We start from the raw sequence: 24,771 nt of genomic DNA, 5'->3' as shown, positions 1-24,771 counted from the left end.
GAAGTTTCTAGAAAACAGAAAAAAAAAATCCTTTAAGTTCTTCAGCTTGAAGTAATAGCGTGTTTTAGTGAGTCGATACCTGGGAATGAGGAACGAGAGCTTCAGGAAGTTCTGCCAAATAAAGTGAAACAAAAGAGTCTTGTGAAAGGAAATGAATTAGAAATACTTTTTCTCCAGTTAAATCTATTCCCGGTGTGTTATAGCGACGTATCGCTAAACAAAAGACACGGCATTAAAGTCTTTGTCAGTAGTCTGTCTTGTTACCTCCATCTCCGTAGCATTGCTCGTCTCCGCCCATACATCACCGCACGAACTGCTGCAGTTCTTACACAAAATGTTCCACAAAAGCTTCTTCACAAACTTCAACTTATTCAGAACTCTGCTGCCCGTATCATAACCAAAACTCCCATCATGCATCACGATAGCTTCTTCCTTTAACAACTCCAGGTATCAATTTCAAGATACTTCTCCACACGACAACAAACAAGTGCTTTTTCTACATGATCTTAAGCTGCACTTCAATTTAAAGTGCATAACATGCCATAACATGCCATAACATGGCTTCATACTCACTACATAGTGAACTACAAAGTGCATAACCTAGTGACTTATGATTTTTATAGTGTTTGTGTTTGGAAAGCACTAGTTAGTTAGTTAGTTAGTTAGTTAGTTAGTTAGTTAGTTAGTTAGTTAGTTAGTTAGTTAGTTTGAGTAAAGAAATCTTGGATGAGAAAAAATCAATACATTTAAAATAATTTAAAGGTTAAAAGTTGAAAGTAACTGAATAAATGTAATAATAATAATAATAATAATAATAATAATAATAATAATCATAATAATAATAATAATCATCATCATCATCATTTAAATGTTATTTGAAGTTTACATTTTTTTAAATCATGAGATATAAAATAATTTACTATACTTTAGTATTTTTATATACTAGAATATATTACTATACTTGACTATAACTAAAAATAGTTTTTAAGAAATTATTTATAGATTTTTTTTTATATATATATATATATAATATAATAACAAAATAAAAAAATTAACATAAATAAACTACGGGAAAAATTGTTTTGTAAAGTTCAATCATCACAAAGTCATTTTGTTTTTATTGCCTGATTCAAACGTGATGAGATTCCTTGTAAACACCTCTCTCTCTCTTTCTCTCTCTCTCTCCCTCTCTCTCTTTCTCTCTCTCTCTCTCTCTTTCTCTCTCTCTCTCCCTCTCTCCTCTTTCTTCTCCTCTGTTATTCTGACTGCTGTGTTTTAGCTGACTGCAGGATTTAGTTAAGGCTTTCTTGTGCCTGACTATGGAAAAATGAGGTGTTCTCCTGAGATTGGTGCTTACACAGATAATCCAAAATCAATGAGCACACCAGGCTGGTGAATAAGAAAGCACACACTTGAAAGGCTGCCTGTCGCCAGTGGAAAGTTCCAGGAAATGCAGCATCATGGATTTCTTTCGAGTGGGGATTACAATGCCATGATTTTCTTTTGAAGCGACTTAGTTTGTGGTCCGAGGTCTTGTCTAAGTGCTGTTGGGAAATTTAATTGGCACCAGCAAAAGGTCTGTAACCTCTGGCTTTAAACAGGGGTCACGTAGTAAAACAGGTCAAATTCAACACAGTAGGAAAATCACTTTCTATTGAAAATGAAAGTGAAGAATGTCGGACTTGTTTGAGTCAAAATTCTGTATGATGTAATAAACAGATCTGGAGCTTTGCTCATAGTGTTCTACAGAAATTGCTTTCTTTTATATAGCTTTATAATTCCATGTTTAATTTATTGTCTTTCCCGTTTAATTTTTGGGATATTAAAGGGCAGTGGTGTCTCAAGGGGTTAAGGCTCTGAGGTGTTGGTCAGAGGATCAGGGTTCAAGCCCCAGCAATGCTCAGCTGCCACTGTTGGGCCCTTAAACAAGGCCCTTAACCCTGCCTACTCCAGGGGCGCTGTATTCAATTCAAGTTTATTTATATTGCGCTTTTTACAATTGACATTGTCTCAAAGCAGCTTTCCAGAACATAAACATAGAACAAAAAGGTTATTATAAAGAATAATATAAAGATTAATAGAATACAAAATTCAAGATTAATATTAGATATATTTAAATGTATCATGGCTGACTCTGTGCTCTGGCTCAAACCTCCAAAGTTACGTATTTCACTGTGCTGTAATATTGATGGGACAAAATAAAGGCCTCCTACTTTTTCCGAGGACACGTTATGAGCCTGTGATTGGTTAAAATAAAAAAAAATAAAAATTTCCACCTTGTACCACACTTTCTCCCACGCTCTTAAGACACCTCTCTGAACGCACCGCCTTCTCCATCCTGAGCTAAAACGTTTGTTTGCTCCTGACCTATTTTGATCCACTCACCATAAGACCAGGGATCAGATGGAGGCTGTTCTGAGCCAGAGGAAGTGGCAGTTTCCATGGCGGCTAAGCAGTGTCTTCCCAGCACGAGGAAACTGTGAAGCCTTGGTGGTTATCGCACCGGAATGGCTTCCCTCACCACTTCCATTTCTGCCTGCTGTCAGCTTAGTCAGGCGCCAGCTCGGCTCACACACGCTGCTCGACAGCACCAGTGGACTGGGTTAAGCTGATAAACACTGGGACTGAAATCCTCTCCTATTAATTGTAGTTTAATCACCATCAGATAGGATTTTCGGCTTTGTTAATTAAGGGAACTTTATCAATTGACCGCGAGCTTGCGAGTATTAGATATTCATCTTTATACAAGCGTCGTTAAATCTGATTGGTCAAAAGGTTGTTGATTTGTTTGCTTTAACAGCAGCTCTGTCAGTGCTGTAGTAGAGTCATTTCTATAGTAACAGCTAACTGTAAACAAGACAATAAAGTCTTATTATCCTCACGGGAGAGAGAGAAGAGAGCTGCTGAGTGAACCACCAGTGGACATTTCTAGCTGCTATAACCTATGCGATACTCTTGTCTTCGAGTCATACAGTAAGAATCACGGCTGACTTAGTTAACAGTACCAAATTATTCGCACATATGATTCCGAGCTGCGAGCAAAAATGTTCACGTCTTAGTTTCTGGAATCCCACTTCCTTCTAATGTGTACGACGTGTGCCGATTCTTTTTTCTTTTTTGTGCAAAATGCTATTAGGAAAGCTTGAAGATAAAACAGTAAGTCGGTGAGTAAGTACGTGCGGCGAGTGAGTACGAGCTCTACGGACAGGCTTGTCATAACATATCAGTGCACCTGCTCATCGCGTAGTCTGGACCACTTATTACTGCAGCGTGCTTAATTCCATTCCTCCTGTAATAAAAGACCCGTCGCTAACTACGTCGCTAACTACGCTCAAGGACGAGTGAGCTAGCATGCACGCGATCTGGTGTGAAACTCAGTACAATAATATTAATTAGCAGTATATATAATATTAATTAACAAGAACCAAGGCGGAGGTGCTGACCAGTGCAAAAAATTTGTGCACCCTTACATTATCTCACATTAGGTTGAATGGGTAAAAAAAAAAAAAAGGAAAATAAACAAACAAACAAACAAACAAATAAATAAATGGGACCATGATGGATAGCTTGTTTGACTGTTTATTTATATTATTGTTATTAAAAAAATATTTAAAAAATATTATTTTATTTTATTTTATCTCACCTCCTCAAAACTAAGCAAAAATTTGTATTTTAAATTATATATATATATATATATATATATATATATATATATATATATATATATATATATATATATATATAATTTATTTAATATTGTGTATATATACATATATGTTTTATTTTATTTGTTTTAACTAATCTTCCTCTGCTATTGCATTCAAGAACTTTGGGTACAGATGGGTGTGAAAATGTGCACATCCCTGAAGAACCCCACACGAGACTTGCATAGAAAACAAAACAAGAAGAAAAAAAACGTGGTTGATTTGTTTTCCTTTTGTTTTCCTCTTTTTTCTTTTTTTTTAAACTAATCTTCCTCTGCTATTGCATTCCATTGCGCACCAAACGCATGTCATTTTACCATCAGCATGACATCTCTACAGAGATAATTAAGATTGTCTCAGAATCACGCTTCTGCCCTGAATTTAATTCCGGTTATAATGCGATAGTGGAGATTAGCGATGTAATCCAATCAGGATTTCGACTCTGTAATCCACTTTATTGATATTGAAATGAAATGAAGTTTAAAATAAGAAGCAAGGCGAGTCAAAATGGCTGTTGTTTAACAAATGAACTCTTCATGCAGATTCTTGTGATTGACGTGTATTTGCTGTTGTTTTTGTGCTCTTTGTAGATGATAATCTTGCTTTATAATGAACCGTATTTAGCTCTAGGGGAATAAAATAATACGGCCTATAGTCTGTGTTAATCTCGGGACATAAAACATTCATTACGACTCAGCAGTGAGGTCAGTTTACTGAAAACTAGCTAATGTTATCCAGCCAAAGTGCGGAATTCTCCCGTAAATTGTTCTGTTGTTTCACATCATGTCATAACTGCTGTCATTATGAGCTTCTGTGTTTCTCGTGTCCATGTCGTTGACCGAGCGTCTTTGTCACGTCTCAGTCCACGGTGGTGTTAATATGAAGCTCATATACACACACAGTAAACACACAGGAATTTGTCGTGTTTCAGAAGGATTACTGTTTTTATCTAGACTATTAAAGGTGATATATTCATAGAAAAGTTCCAGGTTATTTTTCTCACAAATGTTTGTATCTTCAGAGTAAACATGACAGTAGCTTAAATGGACAAAGTCTGAAGTATAATTTCAGGATGCTGTGTTGTTTTTTTTCCACATTGTCCCTATTGATTAGAAATAGCAGCGCTTTATAAAGTTGTTTATAAACCACGAACAGAAAGAAATGACTAAAGCTATGTCCAAACCTGATCAGAAGCTGTTTCAGTGTGAAGCAATGACGCAACACAGGCTTATAATGTAGAAGGAAAAAACAAAAAGCTGTCCTGTTTCGGTTAAAAAATGAAAAGAAATACGAAAAGAAAGTGAAACGAATGATTGGGTTTAATTAGCTGTGATGTTAATACAGACCATAATGATCACGGTGGAGAAGATTGAGGACGTTTAACGGTTCTTCGGTTGTCTCTCTGAGGGAATCGTTGAATCTCCTGCGTAGTGTTTTACTCGATAGATGGTTTGGTATCTAAGATCGTTTAATGACTCGTTGAACACGTAAAGCACTCTTTTAACATTCGGACTGAACTTTATAGCAAACATCTTCCATTTTATTTGTTTCCAGCCTTTAGAGATTTTTACTTCCACAACCAATAAACTCTGTGTTTGTGTTATTACCAGAACTGGGTTGGTTTATTAAAATTGCAGTTTAATTGAACAGTTTATTCTTATATATAATGTTGTTGTTCTCTTGTCTGCTCCCTGTTCTGTCCCTGTGCAGCAGATCATCTGTCTTGTGGGTTTGATTTACATGTCCAGAGTTTAGCATACGCTGTTTTTCAGGGTGAATTAATTTTTACAACTGAGCAATTAAGGGTGAAGGGCCTTGCCCAGGGGCCCAGCAGTGGCAGCTTGGTGGACCTGGGATTCGAACTCCTTAAAGAACCTTTTGAAGAACACTTTTTATCAACAAGAAAAAGGATTGGTGGTGAAATGGAGGTTGCTCCACCCACTGATAAACATAATCACTATGGCAACCAGTAGTAAGAATGCTTACTGATGACTTCACAGTACAGAGACTATAAATGTGTAGAGATGAAGTGGCTTTAGGTGTCTCCACTAGGCATGTGGAATTTGTGTAAAGTCCTATGTCCTTATTTCACCTACAAAATGACTGACAGGTGTCCAAAATTACTCCAATCAGGGTTAATACAGGAGCACAGCTTTCTCTCTCTCTCTCTCTCTCTCTCTCTCTCTCTCTCTCTCTCTCTCTCTCTCACACACACACAAAAAAAAACACAAAAAAACAAAAAAAAAAAAAAAAAAAAAAAAAAAAAAAAACGGAGAGATATAGTGGCTAGAAGAAGATATTATAGAAATATGGAATAGAAGAGAGTGTAGATAGAGAGTAGAAGAGAGATAGTAGAAATAGGGTATAGGGATATATATAGATACTCGAGATAAATATGTATAGTAATCTATAGTGTAGATATTATAAATATATATAGGCTAGCTATCTCTCTCTCTCTCTCTCTCTCTCTCTCTCTCTCTCTCTCTCACTATGTCTCTCTCTCTCTCTCTCTCTCTCTCTCTCTCTCTCTCTCTCTCTCTCTCTCTCTCTCTTTGTCAGGGTTAATACTGATACAGGGTTAATACTGACCACCAATCAGGGTTAATACAGGAGCACAGCTCTCTCTCTCTCTCTCTCTCTCTCTCTCTCTCTCTCTCTCTCTCTCTCTCACACACACACACACACACACACACACACACTCTTTCTCTCTCTCTCTTTCACTTACTCCTTTAGTTTCTATTTTTTGGGGGGGTTTTCTCATCTCGTATCTCTGGTCTCTTTTCTTAGTTTCCCCAAACTAAGGCCGTGTCTCATCAAGCAGAAGAAAAGAAAAAAGACAGATTTCCAACCTTTCATAAGAAAAAAAATCTACAAAAAAAGTAAAAAAGATGGTTTTAAAAACGATTCGTGTTAGCGATGATCGGCTGCCAGTTAGGTCGTGCAGAGACATGAGATCAGGCTCATTTCTTGTTCTCCTTATTTTGAGCTCTGGTGACATCGACACAAAGAAAAAACTGTTTCTGTTAAAAAGTTAAGAAGCGGAACTGACAAATGGGGAAAATAATACAGATACAGAAAATGTTTATCCGTTACTCATGATAAAGACATGTAGTGATTGTACAGGATTTCATTTTATTTATTTCATTTATTTAATTATGTTTTTTTACCGTGTAGATACGATGGTCGTGCAAAAGTTTGTGCCCCCCAAGGTTTCACAAAGAAGACTGTTTAATGCTGTTTTCCATTTAAAGTATGTTCTTGTTAATAGTTCGATCTAATATCAGCAGTTTTATTTATTGAGCTAAGTTGTCGATGGGCTAAGAAGGTTTCTGTTAGAAAACCTGTTTAACATCCAAGGAAGGAGTCGGCGCTTTGTATCGTTCTGATTTTTCTTTAACTTGAAGAGTTTAATAAACTGCTTAAATGTATCTATAAACAGATAAAAAAAGGAAACGATTTGTCATTCAATGTATTCTCTTAGGGTTTGAATTATTAGGAGCTGGAGTGATTATTTTCCCAAACAGCACGACCACCAGGGTTTTTTCTTAACTTAGATCAACTTGATGTTTCTGCTAAAAGTCGGAGCCTCTTCTGGAGCAAGTCTAACGGCGTTTAAAGTCTGGTCGGTTGCATCGTTTTGTAATAAGGCCGTTCGCTGGGCCGTATCCGTTACCGTGTCTTTGGATGACTCAGACTAGAGCTTGTGTTAGTCACTCACTGACTGTGTACAGTAACTCGACTGTTGTTTCACTCCATTGAAAACTTTGTGTGAAAGGAATTGCAGGGTCAGACTTCAGAGCCTCCTGAACTTCCCTGGAGCTATTTTGTGGGTGGTTCCAGGATGTAGTCATAATAAGCCACGCCATTCTCTCTTATCTGCAACATCACGACCACCATCTTTTCTTTCCCCACTGAGCTTTAACAGGCATTAGCATAAGTATGGTTGTCAGTGTCTGTTTGTTCCTTTGCCTGGCAGGTGGTACAGCATCTATACCAGATGCTTGGATGTCAGAAAAAATACAAGAGTATGTGAGAACGGCATCATCTCAGCAGGCTGCATGAGGGCAATGTGACTTTTTTGCTGAATTAACACATGCTAGTACATAACACCCGATATTGCTGTCTAACAAGCTGTCCTATCACCATGAAGTTCTTCATTCCCAGATTTAGTAACAACACCTCTCTCTCTCTCTCTCTCTCTCTCTCTCTCTCTCTCTCTCTCTCTCTCTCTCTCTTTCTGTCTGTCTGTCTTTCTCCATCAGATCCGGGTGGATGGACCGTTCCATGGAGCTTTTCAGTATGAAACAGTGCAGGTGGTGGAAAGCGGGCCGATCCTGCGCGACATGGCCTTCTCGGCTGATCAGCACTTCCTGTATGTGATGTCAGAGACCCAGGTGAGTCATTTGTCCTTTTTTGTTTTTGCACCGCCGTATAGAGACGTCCTTTCTTTTATTGCGCTCTGTTTTCAGTGTCTCCGTTTAAGGAGAGAGAGAGAGAGAGAGAGAGAGAGAGAGAGAGAGAGAGAGATGTGTGAAAGAAGCAGGATAAAATTATCTCCAAGCAGAGCGTTCTGAATGTACCAATCACTGAATTACACAACACACATACAACACACACACACACACACACACACACACACACACACACACACACACACACACACACACACACAAATAAGCACTGCCAGAAATTTCTAACAAGAGGTGGGATCATTTGCAGTAATTAGACTACCATGGCGGAGGAGGGGATGCTGCAGAGAGAGAAAGTTTGTGTGTGTGTGTGTGTGTGTGTGTGTGTGTGTGTGTGTGTGTGTGTGTGTGTGTGTGTGTGATAATGTAAATTATGAAGAGAAAGACAGAGCATGGAGTGGGTGCATTAGACTTTAGAAACTTTCCCTTTTTGCACAAACACACATAAAGCGTGTACACACATCCAGATACACACATGCAATTTTCTCACTAAAAATGCTTCAAATGGTGCAGTCTGTGTGTAATGCACATAATGGATGAGGTAGATTGGCCACTGCGGCGATTTCTCCAGCACCACTAAAGCCTGTAAGCCATTATAACCCATACTACACGATATTCACACAACAGAATAAAAAGCACTTAGTCACAAAAGACACACTTATGCCTGTCGCTATTGCTGGCTTATTACGATTCGTATAGAAGCAAGAATGCACTATGTATCGGTGGAGGAAGCAAACATCTTTCCAGTATGTCTTGAGAAAAAACGGGTACGATGCGATTGGAAACATTATTACAGTAACTCTAACACATTATGACTAAGAACTATGATGCACAACTTCATTCTCTTTGTATGTAAGTCTTGTATTCATCATAATTCATTATAAATGCTTTTACATAATATACGATCCATGACACTTATGATATAATATGTGTATGACTTGATGTTAGTTGGCATAACACATAATAACAGCTATTATAACACATTATAACAAATAACTATGATGCACAACTTCAGTCTGTTGGTATGTAAGTCTTGTATTCATCATAATGCATTATAAATGCTATTACATGCTATATAATAGAACATCCACTTTATAATGTGTCTTATAATGCATGTATGACATGATGTTATTGGCATAATACATTATAACAGCTATTATGATATTAAGTCTTTAGTTCAACATATGAATTATGAACTGTGAATTTACAGCATGTTATAGCATACATAACAACTTATAATGCTTCTCATTCTAATGTGTATATGACTTAATAACCACACTATAACAATGAATTATAACGCAAAAATCTTTATAATAATAAGGCATACATAACGACTGCCAATGCTTTTTTATAATGTGTATATATCTTACTGATGTCAGGTGACATAACACATGATAACAAAGAACCTTAAGTATTATATTCATTATAATGCACTATAAATGCTTTTACAGCATGTTATATATTATAGCATACATTTTATATTATAGCAAATTCTTATAATCTGTATATGACTTCATGACATTTAAATGAATTGTGACACATACCTATAATTTCTTGGTATGTAATAATACCTTAAATCTTGTATTTATCATACATAGCATTTAATACTGCTTATAACGTGTATATGACATCACGTGACATAACACATTATAACAGCAATTATAACACATTATAACAAATTAAAAGACACAGCTAGTGTTTCTTGGTATCTAATAGAACCTTAAGTCTTGTATTTATCATAATGCATCATACAGTAAATGATAAATGAGCATGTTATATAATATGGCATACAAAACAAACATATGTTGTGTATACTGGTTATAATATAACCTGTATATGAATTAATGATGTCAGGTGACATAATACATTATGACAGCAGATATGTAATAAACTATTTATAATACACAATTCACAGAATAGTGTATACAGTAAGTGTGCGATTTGGAACTGACCTGTTTTCACAAAAAATATAATAAAATGCTTAGCGTTAGAAAACGTCAACAGATCAGAATACTGAATCTATTACGATATCTATCAAACGGACTATTCACAACTAGGCCACGGTCACCCCCCACCCCACCCCGCAAACCTCCTGATGTTAGAAGAATGACAGAAGCTTTGTTTGTTATGGATAAATGAGGCGGGGGCAATTAGTGTCATAAATAATCGTGTCGTACAGCAATTAGCCTATTAGCCCAGTTAGAGAACTCAGTCATCTGCTTTGTGTTTGCTACCAACATCATAGGATGTCCTCTTTAGGGAAATCGTAAATAAATTCAGATTCTATTTAATGAACACACTGCTGCATCCTCCGCCATGTGCACAGACAGTGAGAAACTAGCTAAAAACCTAAGATGCTTTATTACTCGGATGAGAATACAACCTTCGTAGCGTTTTCTTAGGAATCTCACGGTTATAAATGACTATGAACATTTTTAGATCATGTTTCAATGCATCATATAGTTTTCTACTTTATATTATTTTCTATTATATTCATTATTTATGAAGATGTGTTATGCTCTGTAGCTGTCTTTATTATGCATCATGAATAAAATGGTAGCCATAACTCATTATAATAAAACTTTGTTTTGTTTTATTATCATTTAGACACTAATGTTATAAGGCATTATAACAAACACCACCAGTATTTTAGTATGCAACACATAAGAAGCTAAACATCAGTATACATAGTTCATAATGCAGTACAGTACTGTATGTATGTGCATGACATTGATACCACATGAGAAAACCTTTAGATAGCACTTCTCCAGTGTCTAGTGTTTATGATGCATTATAATGCATTTACATAGAAATAGGTACAGAACCATTTACTTAGGAAGCAAAATAGTTATTAAAAAAAAAGTCCAGGAAATCCAAGCCAATAATCTAATTATACATATATCGTCAAAAACCTTTTTTAATTTATTTAACATATTTAACTTTAACTGTAGAAATATAAACCTCAGCATGTCAGTATTGTTATAAGAAAGTATTGTTTTATAAGAAGGTATTGTATAAGATTATCTTTTAAATTTTAGATATATAGATATATATTTTTTATTTTTATAAAGTATTGTTTATAATGTGTAAGAAGATATTGTTATAATAACTGTTGCTAAGCAACCAGGAAATATAACATGCAGCACTTTAAATTAGCTAATTAACTGATTTAGTTAGCTGAGGAATGATATAGATATATATTAAAAAAATGTATTTTTTGGTGATTAAACAACACAACTGAGCAAACTGTTGTTATTCCTGATGGATAACAACAGTTTGCTCAGTTGTGTTGTTTAATCACCAAAAAAAAATTACTACAAAAAATAAATAAATAATTTGATTAACATTGAAGGCTAACTGAGCTGTTCTAAATTCCATTGTTTGAATTTAGGGATATCCCTTTGATATCCAGAGAGTGTTTTTTTTTTTCTTAAGGTTTATTTATTATTTATGATGAATGAGAAATGTAAAAGAAAATTATGAGATATGCATGAGAAAAGTAGAAGCTCTAACTCTCCCATCAGGTAGGCTGGGCTTAGCATCATGCATTAGGCACTCAAATGTGCTTCTCTCTCTCTCTCTCTCTCTCTCTCTCTCTCTCTCTCTCTCTCTCTCTCTCTCTCTCTATCTATCTATCTATCTATCTATCTATCTACCTATCTGTCTCACTCTTTCTACATCTCTCTCATTCACTCTGTTTCTCTCTGATCGAGTGTTTCAGCTATCAGTGATGCATATTCAGTAATTAGGGATGATAAGCAGCGAAATGGTAAAATTCTCCAGGCTATATTTTGTGGTTAGAGCTCTCACAGGCTCTTAACGCGCTCTCTCTCTCTCTCTCTCTCTCTCTCTCTCTCTCTCTCTCACACACACACACACACACACACACACACACACATAATCAACATAATTCTTTTTAGGATACATATTAACTCCTATCAATACATGAATTGTATGTATTTAGATTAAATATAAATATGCAAAATAATATATATATATATATATATATACGTATATATATATATATATATATATATATATATATATATATATATATATATATATATATTCATTTTTTAAGTAAATGCCTTATTTAAATATTTTAACATTATTATTGTCATTAGTCCTTATTATATTATTATTTTTGATTTTTTATATTTTCTTATTGTGTGTTTTTATTATTATTATTATTATTATTATTATTATTATTATTATTATTATTATTATTATTATTATTCATTCATTAAAATGAAAAAAAAAACTAGGTTTAAAATTTTTTTAATGGTGTTAAATTTTTGCTCTTGTTGGAAAATATCCCAAAAAAAACCACCTGTAAGTAGAATGAGTATTTTCACCTGTGGTGTTCGGCTATAGTCATTGGTACTAGGTGGGAAATTATCCTGTGGATTTCCTGATTGCCTAAAGGGGCATTTCTCAAACCGTGGTATCTCTTTCTTTTCCACATTTTAACTCTCTTTATAACTAATTTAGCACGCACGCACACGCACACACACACACACACACACACACACACACACACACACACACACACACACACACACATTTTTCTTTGGGGAAAGAGCCGAGAAAAACATGAACACTCCATTGATGCCCTCCTGTGGCTCCAGCCTCCATAGATGAGTTCGGAGAGGAGTAGAGGTGAAAAGAAAGAGAAAGAGAAAGAGAAAGAGAGAGAGAGAGTGTAAGAAGAGGAAGCACAGACCAGTGGGTCGATACGAGGACAGTGGCAGTAGGTAGCAGTGGAGCGAGCAGTTGTATGTGTCATTAGCCGGATTGCTAGTGCAGACTTGGACTGGCAGTGTGTGTCGAGGCCCTGCTGATTTCCACAGTCCCCACACAGCAGGAGTGAGAAAACGCAACAGTCCTGGACACTGAACACACTGCATTTCATGTTATATTAGTGGATGTCTGTGGGTTTGTCCTGATTGTGTCTCTATTAGAGTTTTACCAGCCAGACAGCATGGTACACTACACTACAGTATGTTATGGTAGCATGTAGTGTTTTTCTTTTGCAATTACTCTGGATTTTGATGGATTAAATGTACCTTGACCTTAACTGAGTCATACAGAATTTATTGTTTATGATTAAAATTTTAAGTTTAAGTATTTTAAAATACTTACCATATGTTACCATAACGTAGCATGCTACGCTACATTACGATGTGGAATGTTATGTTACGTTATGTTAGATTACGATGACACGTTTTGTTTTTCATTTTAATTCTAAAATTCTAACTCAATTTGGCTGTCCTTCGTGTCAGGGTACAATAACAGGAGGGCTTGCTTGTGAGTCGCAACATTAGCTAATAATATCGATTAGTGCAGTAGTTTGGATTGTTATTGTAGCTTTATATGTTGATAGATTTTGTTCCTTGCTGTGGTTTCAATGTGTCATATTGAAGGAGTTACACAGTGATTAGGAATCAAAATTAAATCTCTCAATCTTTCTCGCTGTCTTTTTTCCATCTTTCTCAATCACCTTTTCGGTGCCTTGTGTGTAGTTTAAGTGTAAATTATCGAGAGCTTGTAACCCACCAGCGCAATTACAAACACTTTTCTTTATGTCGGCCCTCGGGGAAGAGTCGCTCGTTTCTCCTTCGGATCGTGAACCAGCCATCTGGCATCTCATCAGCGAAACCTTCGATAAAGACGACCTTTAATTTCAGTTATGGACTGGGGTTCAGCTGCAATCATCCCTGCATCGTGCACCATAATCCTCTATGTTTATGATTGCAGTTTTATTGGCTTTCCCTGAGCAGCCTACTGTATAGTCAGTTATTCATTCACCGAGAGAAAAGAAATGCAAAGATTAAAGAGCGAGTTTAATTTCAGATGGCTGAGGAAAGAACGTGCTTTTGATTTGTAACTTATTAGTTTTATGGCCCGGTGAAGCACTTCTTCTTGTTCGAGAAGGTAAACATGCTCATATTTTATGAAGTGCTAATGCAGCAATGTTTTCTCAAGCACAAAAAAGTTGTGGTGCGAAAAAAATGACATATACACACTTTTTATACACAGATAACATGCTAGTCACGTTTGGTGACCAACCCTTGTAGCCCTGGTGCCAAAAATTAATGAAGAAAACATCCGATTCTAGCTTGGTTAGCTAGCATATTAGCTGTGTTAGATAATGTCAATGATTAGCAGAATGTTTAAATTGATATAGTAGTTTATTATTTTAATAGGTTTGGCTGATATTACTTAAAATGAGACCACAGTATCTGCCTTTTGAGGAATTTAGCTCAGATTCATGCTAGTTTTATAGTAGCTAGATAGCAGAGGAGCTCTGTTAGCTAATATCCATGATTAGTAGAATGCTTTGTTATGGTTTGTTTTGCTAGATTTTGCTGCTGTTAAGAATAAAGTACTTCAAATGCAAATATTTAATAAGTATAACAGAGACTAAGAAGCTGAAATCAAGCTTGGGACAAGTTTAAGCTTGTTCACTAGCAGCTAGCAAGCATATTAGCTGCATTAGCTGATGTCACGCATTATGGATTGAGTCATTATATGTTGTATTTTGAATATAAATTGGTATAAAATTGAATAAAAAGTTTTATAGGTTTGGCTGGTGTTTCTTAGTGTTCTGGTGTTTATGAGGACTGATGCTAGCTAGCAGCTAGCTAGCAGAACATACGTAACATTAGGTTGTGTTATTAACTAAATAGTAAACAAACAAAAAAATATGATTAAAATACTGTTTCTCTGATAAATCCTTGTAGCTCTGGAGCAAAAAATAATAAAGGAATCATCAGATTGTAGACATGTTTTAGCTGATCAAATATTCCTGAGAAGGAAAATTACCATAAAGCAGAGGTATATTACATCTTCAGTGCTGTAATATAATAGAAATGTAAATTATTTCTAATACAGTATCCTTAAAATCCTTGAGGTTTATATTATTTTTTATGGAAAAAATGTGCTGACAGATTATCTTACACCGACGCGTCAAAGAGATGATCACATGCTCTCTGGAGGAACAATAGGGATAAAATGTGATATTGTGGTGATTTGTAGATTTGTTTTGATTCCTTTCGCCATCAGAGATTTAAATTCTAATTCATCTTTATTTGTCATGTAGACAATCAGTGCACGGTATGACATGCAGTAAAATGTTTTTTATGACTATGTTTTATGATATACAAATAGAGTCAAACAGAATAAAAATCATGTGTATTTTTTATCCATTTATACTGTAGTTCTATGCTGGGTTTTTTTCATGTGGTCACTTTTATATAAACGGCATAAAGGAGAAAATGTGATTGTGTTTCGAGACTGAAACACACAGATCAGAGGAAATGATAAAAGTGAGATATGCGTTATTGCTGTGTGTGTGTGTGTGTGTGTGTGTGTGTGTGTGTGTGTGTGTGTGTGTGTGTGTGTGTGTGTGTGTGTGTGATGTTATAGGTGGTAGTGACGCATGGAGCCTGTAGGCTGAATCATAAAGAATTAGCTGTGTGTGTGTGTGTGTGTGTGTGTGTGTGTGTGTGTGTGTGTGTGTGTGTGTGTGTGTGTGTGTGTGTGTGTGTGTGTGTGTGTTTGTGTGTTGCTGCTGGGTCCACAGCATCAGAGGCTGAACACAAATCCACTTAACGTGCAGAGAAGCTGCTTCACCATACAAATAATTGCATTTTCCATCTGGGGCCTGGAGGGACTGAGCAAACACTGTGCTTCCTGCTAACCTGGCTAAATATGGCCCAAGCTGACTAAAGTCACAGATTGTGTGTGTGTGTGTGTGTGTGTGTGTGTGTGTGTGTGTGTGTGTGTGTGTGTGTGTGTGTGGCTCACAAATGACTCAACCCTCTGAGCCATTTCTTTTAGGTGACCGTCGAGAGCCGACCCGCATGTACGAGCTTTTGTGATATTTTTTGTTGTTTGTTTTGTTTTTTTTGTGCAGAGATGCTGGTCTTTAGCGAAATTTAATTAAAATGTTTCCATGGAAACCTCTTTTCAACCTCTGAGCTGTTCGTTAGCACAACAGTGATACATGTTTGACTTTGCTATCATAGTCCTGCTCCTCCGCATTAGGGTTTAATAATAAAAACAAAGTGGAATTCAAATTGCAAACACATCATTAAATAAGAAATTACAGACCACGGATTAGCAACCTGGTCAGAAGCTGCGATTAGCCCTAGCATGTTAATAACCATAAAAAAAAAAATGTAATTTCAAAAATGGATGAGATGGTTGGCATGGTGACACAGAAAAAGGAAAAAAGGTTTATAAATAAAAAGGTATTAGCTAGCTACATTACCAATAGTTAGTGATGTTAATGTATTAATGGTGAAAGGTTTATCTGTTGTTATAAAATACTTAATAAGATCTCATGATATAAAATGATACAAAAATCCAACTTTTTCCCCTATTTTTTAAGCTAGTTAACTAGCAGCTAATTAACAGAATGATCTGTTTTAATTGGACATCCTGACAAATACAGTTTATATTTTAATAGATTTACCTGCTTTGAAAAATAAAATACACAGAGACAATTATGAGCTAGCTAGCAGAGTAACTACATTATCTAACGTAATTGATTAGCAGAATTCTTTGAATTATTATATCTGAATTGTTATTTTAAACGTTTTGAATGTTAAGAGAATATCAAGAATATCTGAAAATATCACGTTGTTAGCTTTTGAGGATTTTTGCTAGTTTAGTAGAAGATAGCTAGCATAGTGGATACAATTAATTATTAGAATAGTTTTCATTATTGTTGGTAATTTTGACAGATTCGCCTACTATTTAAAAAACTTATAATTTGATCATCAAGGTTGAGATTAAGATACTGAAATGGTGATTCAAGGTAGCTAAATGACTGCTAGCTAGCACCGTAGCTATATCAGCTTGTGTTAATTATTAACAAAAGCATAGTAATTGTTATGGTTTGTTTTACTAAATTGGGCAAATGTTAAGAATGAAACACTGAGAATTAAAGTACGTTGAGTTGAGGCTAAGATGCTGAACTCAAGTTCAAGCTAGTTTACAAGCAGCTAGCTAGCAGAGTAGCTGCATTAGCTAAGGATTATAAACATAGTTTTTAAATGTTTAAAAGTATTTTAAGAACTATCAGCTAGCTAGCAACATTAGCTACCAAATTGAGCTTATGTTACTTAGCTAAATAGTTCTAATTGTTATATTTTGCTATAGTTTTTTCTGGGAGGTAGCTACATTAGCTAGGGAAAAAATCCAGGCTAGTTTACAAGCTGTTCATTAACAGGGTGGCTACATTAGATATACTTTACAAACATTTTTATTGTTGTGGGTTATTCCAACAGATTTGGCTGCTGTTTAAAAATATAACGCTAAGATTATTAAGATACTTAAATGAAGATTTCAAACTAGCTAACGATCAGGTAGTTAGCAAGGTAGCTGCATTAGCTAGGGATTACAAATATAGTTGAAACTGTTGACTGTTAAAAAATAAATTGCTGATAATTTTGTCTTGATAATATTTAAAAGTATCAGCTAGCTGACAGAGTGGCTAAGTTGGCTAATATGATGTGGTTATGGTTTTGATATGAGCTGCTTTCAGTTAGCATATCCTGTGTTATGTATTTATGGTAATTTTACCAGAATGTGAGGAAAAGTTCACTTTTAAGGCAATATTTTAAAGTCCAAGTGTTGTCTAATGTCCTCTGTTTTGTAACAAAAACTAATAACGAGGGAAAACTAAATATATTGTTGTGACATCAGTTACTTCACACTACAAGCCCACGAATGTGAAAGTGTAAAGAAGCTTGGAACAGCAAGCTAGAGGTTTAAAATTAGCCACATGGCTACCGTGCCCTGTCTTTGTGCCGTGCCTGAGTTAGCATGCCGGATCGTATGAGCTGGATGTCTGTTAGCGAGGAGACGTATACGAGCAGGCTGTGATCTAGGCAGAGAGATAAATGGAGAGAAGAGTAAATAATAGCTCATATTACACCAGTTCATCTCCCTCTGACAAGCAGACGGACACTGGTATGGATGCGACTCTGATTACGCTTTTGATGTCGGCATAAAGAAGACGTTGTACCTGTGTGTGTGTGTGTGTGTGTGTGTGTGTGTGTGTGAGAGAGAGAGAGAGAGAGAGAGAGAGAGAGAGAGAGAGAGAGAGACCGATCTCTTGCAGGGTGGAAACGTCCAAGCGGGACACTGATGGATTAAGTTCATATGTCATCCATGCTGCTTCTTTGTCATCAGTCTTCTGCTTCATTGGAGGCTTCTAAACACTTCCAGGAAAGAGAAGAGGGAGAGATGAAAGGGAACGATGTGTGTGTGGGTGTGTATGTACAGTATGTGTGTGTGTGTGTGTGTGTGTGTGTGTGTGTGTGTGTGTGTGTGTGTGTGTGTGTGTGTGTGTGTGTGTTCATGCAGCTGTGCTTATTTTTACTTTTTTGTTGTCTTTGGGAACAACTTTGATAGGAAGCAGCTTTTGCAGTAGGCTGAGTGTTCAGCTGGGAGTCGTTTGTACTCCACTGATTCTGTGGATGATCCTGTCATGTTTCTGTTACCAAAGAGAAGAGCAGCTAAGAACCAATCAAATAACAATAGAAAGGAAGAATAGAATAGTATGAAAGCAAGAAAACAAGCAAGATAGAAAGAAAAAAGTAAGAAAGTAAGAAATACAGTCAGGGAAGATAGATAGATAGATAGATAGATAGATAGATAGATAGATAGATAGATAGATAGATAGATAGATAGATAGATAGATAGATAGATAGATAGATAGATAGATAGATAGATAGATAGATGGAAACCAAATGTAAAATAAAAACAAATTTTTCTCATGAAGGGTTTTAGCTAAAAACAAATGATAAAAACAAACAATGAAAACAAAAAGGGGACAAATACTATAGTATAGTAATAAAAAAAATAGTAATAGTTATAGAAACTGTTATGAAAAAAGTTTAAATTTTTAAAGTTAAATTTAACTTGGGAGAAAAAACCTACAATAGATGAAAGAAAAAGAATTTGAACAAATAGCAAAAAAAAAAAACCTATGAATAAAAAACCTAATATTAAATCTAAAAATTCTGTATAAAACTATTACTCAGTATAAAAAAAAATCCAAGTAAATCTTACAAAAAAACTAAAATTAACTTAAAGTTAAATTACAAAATCTACTATGAAAACTGTAAACTAATATAAAAACTTACTGATATAAAAAGAAAACAAAAACTAGTAAAATTGAAAAAAATACCTTACTACTAAAGCTGCAAATGAAAGCTAAAAATAATATTAAATAAATAATAATAAAATATTGTTTATAAAAAAAAACTTTAAATATACTAAATAAACGTTTTTATTGTAAATACTAAAAATAAAAAAATAGAGTTATACGTACAGCTATTACAAATTAATTTTTCATTAGATGGAATAAAAAGCTGAAATGAATTAGAATGAAAATGAAACTAGTAAATAATAAAAAATATTTTTACTGGCTAATGAACAAGTTATGAAAAAGTTGATTAGTTTGCAATCATTAAAAATGGAAAAGTGTTAAATAAATAAGAGCTGGAATAACACTGTTTTAATTCAGCACTGTAAGTTTTTTTAGTTTAACTTTTAGTTTTGCTTTTCATGTCATTTTTACGGCTCTGAGGGAGTCTGGGTTTTCCTTCGGCCGTGTAGCTGAGCTGGTGTTAATGGATCCGCTGGAGCGACAGAAGAGGGACGAGCGACAGGGTTTAATCAGGGCTTCGTGAGAAGGTAGAGACTGATGAGGGATGTGAGGAAATGAATGAATAGCTAATGAAATTAATGATTAAATGAGAGTTTTTGGGGTTTTTTGGGAAAAAAGCTACTGCTTTTTGAGGTAACCACCTTCTGGTTAAGGCTAAGCAGGTAAATTACGCTAACTGTTAGCTATCAGCATTGCTTTATTGGCTCTTTTAAGCTTCTGAAGTTACCTGAAATCGGATGGAAATGAGGAATCGTAACTTTTAGATGGCAGGAATACATCTATCTATCTATCTATCTATCTATCTATCTATCTATCTATCTATCTATCTATCTATCTATCTATCTATCTATCTCTCTTTCCACATACACACACACACACACACACACACACACACACACACACACACACACACACTCACTCACCATCTATCTATCTATCTATCTATCTATCTATCTATCTATCTATCTATCTATCTATCTATCTATCTATCTATCTATCTATCTATCTATCTATCTATCTATCATGTGGTGATAAATTCTTCTATCTATCTATCTATCTATCTATCTATCTATCTATCTATCTATCTATCTATCTATCTCTCTCTCTCTCTCTCTCTCTCTCTCTCTCTCACACACACACACACACACAGACACACACACACACACACACACACACACACACACACACACACACACACACACACAGACACAGACACACACACACACACACACACACACACACACACACACACACACACACACACACACACACACACAGATGACCTGATTCACATTTTTTATAACAAGTATAAAGCCTATTTTCTGACTCAGAACATCACACCTTTGCTGTTTATAGCCAGAAGGTACTGGACCCTTTCACTAAGCTTGTTTTAAAATTGCTTTAAAATGAATGAAACGCTTTGCAGTTAGGGCTTTGTTTATTTTAAACAGATAGATGGATAAAGTTCATTCATTAAAATGCATTAAAGGCTACATTAAGAACAGCACATTGAATATGCAAATGTGCCTAATTGCTCATCCTACACATAAAAACATATTAGTCTTAAAAAAGTAGTAAAAGTGCACAGATCTGAAAAAAATCTATTTTTTAAGCCAAATTAATTTATTTTGTTTGTGGTACAGAAAAATCTGGATCAAATCTCACTTCCTAACAAATAATCCAAAGTCACAAGAAAAAAAACAAACTCTTTGGTTATCCTTTAGCACAAAATATCTTCTGTATTAGCAATTTTTTTTTTTCTGAATAAAATATTGAGTCTATAATTATCGTCCCCGGCACTGAGCCACGTCCTTCCTGCTTAAGGCTATAAATGTGCATAATTAATGAAGTTTTTTTTTTTTGTTCGTTTAAACAGTCATTTTGAGTACACTTTCATGAAGGGTGCCAATACTTCTGACAGTATTCATTTACATGCTTGATAAGTTGCTCAACATGCAGTTCAGTATCTTTAACCTCATATTTGAACATCATAAAAGCAGAAACATTTACACACACACACACACACACACACACACACACACACACACACACACACACACACACACACACACACTAAACCTCTTCACTCAGATTAAGCTCGTTTCATGAATATTAAAAAAGCTCATTCTGAAAAACTAGAATTTCGCCACATTTCCAAAGCCTTATTGTTCATTATAGCAGAAAGTTGTGGTTTCTCTATCTGCTTCCTGTTCTGCATCACTGCCTTACCTGCCTGTGATTGGCTGCTGGAGAAGTGTGTTTGTCCCGAAAGTGCAGCTTTAGAGCTGTGAAATGGAGTGCAGAGAGATTGGCTTCGTAGATGATATTCATCAGACGGCAGGGTGAAATGGGGAAACGGCGAAATGGGTTGCTTCCTGGTGATTGAACCAGTCTTCAGGATCAAACCTGGGCGAGAATCTTTTACTAAGTTTGGCCTTTTATTTTTTAATCACATTTAATGCCTCAATGCAGAGCAATGCTCCATAAATGCAGTCTATATTAAAGGGCAGTCTGGATTAATCCAGAAGGAGACGACATCAGATGATAGGATTTAAAATCGTATGGTGTCGATTCGCAAAATCCGATTGGTCGTTTTCTGTAATAGCAGCTCTGCAGCTACAAATCTCGTTCTAATACGTTTTCTCTTTTGATAGTAACGACAGATTCTCTGAGACGTGGATGCTGGATGCACCACATATAGGAATAAAAATGTAAGAGCTCTGTAACAGTCAGTAAGTTTATAGACATGAGAAAGGCTTCGGGACAGAGGACTCATTGAAATTGAATTGAATGCGAATCATGAATCGAATCAATTTGTGGTTAACCAGGGATTCATTCACCTAATGAACACCTTTATATCCTTTGTGTCTGTCGGTCATATTAGTATATTTAACGTCTTGTTGGATTAATAGAGAGGTATGATATAATAATCGGTAATATTCAGGGGTATTGCCAGCAGTCGCTGTGAATTTTTTTATATATGTAACCGAGAGCAACTGTTGCACAATGCTGGTCACCTTCTTTATCTCTGACCAGCAGTCACAACATCTCCAGCTGAGATTGTTTAAGATTTCCAAATTCTATTTGATGAGGTTACTAATTTCTTACAATTTTGCCACAATATTGTCGATCATGGCAAGCGCCCAAGCCGAGTAGATGAACGCAAACTGGCGACGATGATGATGATGATGATGATGAATGGTTAGTAGTTTGTCATAAGGAAAGTGAATGCGTATGAGGAAGGTGGGTCAAGGGCAAAGTTTCTAACAGTAGGACATTCGTTCCCAGCATCGGTGATTACTGAAAGCTGACAGGAAGCGTTTAGAGCGTCGCTGTTCCTGAATTGACACATGCAAATCTATGCAAACCACTCGAGATTACGGTGCACTGTGGGGAAGTGTTTGTCTCACGGCGTCAGTTCTAAGTAGCAGTCAGAAACGTCTCACGCTGCGTCTCTTGCTCTCAGGCTGACAGGTGATTGACAACAGTCATTGACCGCTGACGGGTTATTAATCAAAAAACAGACAAAAGCCGAGGGCTATAAACCTTTGCCCCGGAGACAGCGACGGCACAGGGTCCTGTCCCTCCTGGGTTATTACATCTATATTCCAGTCTTTCTCACACACCTCTCTCTCTTGATCCTGAAATAGAGGAAGTCGACTAAATCCTGGCACGTTCTGCAGTTTAACAGGCATGATGTATGAAGCATGCAAATGTACATTACACATCCACGTTCTCATCATTTCACATCATCACCAGAGACATTTCTTTTCTGACTGGTGTGAAAAAAAAAACGCTGCTTGTCACTCTGACATGATCTGGCTAGAATAATTAAATATCAGAAATGTAGCTGCTTGTTATCTCAACCTGTAGGCTCACATCTCCACTTCCTTGTCATGTGTTCACTCTTTCTCATCCATTTTTTTTTTTTTTTTTTTTTGGTCAAGTCCCCTTTTACTTCATATTCCTTAAAGAATTTAACAATACTAACACACTTTCTATGTTAATGCCAAACCTCGATCTTCTACAATACTCTTTTAGGCTTTTTTTTTTTTTAATGTTTATCCACTCTTGGTTCCTCACTGGTTCTTCAGATGGTTAATAGTTCTTTGCTTTCTACTTGGAAGCTTTTCAGAGGAGAAAACACTCCATTGAATCTTCAGATGAGTGAAAATACTTTTTAAGGTTCTTAAAAACAACATCGATTCTCAAGGGAACTTTGGATGGTTAAAGCTTCCTTGTTTCCTGAAGAAGTCCTACTCCAAACCTTTTGGGTCTTGGTAAATATATTGTGCTTTCCATGAGGAGTATATTTGAGATTCTCTCTGACAAGTAGACTTTTAGGGTTCTAAAGAACCGTGTAAGAGAAAATGTTTTTTTAAGAGTTATTTCATTTGGAAACTTGACTGAAATGGAAATGCTCTGTTTTGGGGTTCTACAGTGAACCTTTTCATGGATTAATGCAGATGGTCAAACTGAAGAACCATTTAAGGTAAATCTCGAATAACAATGTCCTCTCTTATTGAAAAGGGTTCTTCAGCAGCTCTTGGGCTTGACAAATGTTCTTTTGTTGGGTTCTCCAAAAAAAATTTCCCAGAGATCCACCAGAAAGAATATTCCAGATGTTGTATGTTAGATGGTAAGTTTCTAGGTTTCAAAACGCAGCTTTGTTTGGAAACATCTCTGAAATGGAAACGTTCTCTTGTTGTGTTCTTCATTGAAGAGTTTCTCATACTTCAAGCTTTTTGTATGTTCTGTTGGAGTTTCAGCCGGAACCGTATTTTGGAGTTTGGAGGAAACGTTCTGTCGCTTTAAATATACATCCAACGATACATACAGAACTCGTCTGACCTATTCATTTTACCATATTTCGATCTTTGCTGTGGTCCTTTGACTGATTCTCTCCATATTTCCCTCACGTTCTTTTCTTTCTCTTTCTCTTTTCCAGCTCACTCGTGTTCCAGTAGAGGCTTGTGAGCAGTATTCATCCTGCAAAGAGTGTCTGGGCTCCGGAGATCCTCACTGCGGCTGGTGTGTGCTGCACAGCATGTAAGTACTTCCTGTTCACCTCGTATTCATACATGCGTGCATTTAGTACTGAAGCCAAATGAAACTTGTTCCAACTTTCAATTCTATACCAATTCTATAACGCTGACCACATGGCTGTGTGAACGATCGGAAGCAGCCGTAGTTACATACAAGCTAATGTTACGATGCATTATAGCACACACCTTTAGGGTTGAATCAAGTCTGTAATAAGAAATAAAACAAACACACACACACACACACACACACACACACACACACACACACACACACACACACACACAGTCCCTCTCCTCATCACAGAGAGATGAGTTAGATGTACTGGGCCCTCGGGGGGTCTGGCACATTTCCCACTTCACCATAAATT

General features: G+C 35.9%; 1 protein-coding gene across 1 annotated transcript in view; it reads left to right on the top strand.

The window, feature by feature from the left end:
• The first annotated feature begins 2,403 nt into the window (after positions 1 to 2,403).
• plxna4 (plexin A4) overlaps positions 2,404 to 24,771 on the top strand; it is a 157,882-nt gene continuing 135,514 nt past the window's right edge. Inside the window, exons 1-3 of the mRNA XM_047803726.1 lie at positions 2,404 to 2,602; positions 7,869 to 8,098; positions 24,307 to 24,407. Coding sequence (XP_047659682.1) covers positions 2,404 to 2,602; positions 7,869 to 8,098; positions 24,307 to 24,407 — 530 coding nt within the window. The remainder of the gene's footprint in view (positions 2,603 to 7,868; positions 8,099 to 24,306; positions 24,408 to 24,771) is intronic.

This window comes from Tachysurus fulvidraco, chromosome 19 (genome assembly GCF_022655615.1).
Source record: "Tachysurus fulvidraco isolate hzauxx_2018 chromosome 19, HZAU_PFXX_2.0, whole genome shotgun sequence".
Lineage (NCBI taxonomy): Eukaryota > Metazoa > Chordata > Actinopteri > Siluriformes > Bagridae > Tachysurus > Tachysurus fulvidraco.
The sequence above is the reverse complement of the archived record's forward strand: the minus strand, read 5'-3'. Positions and strand labels throughout refer to the sequence as shown.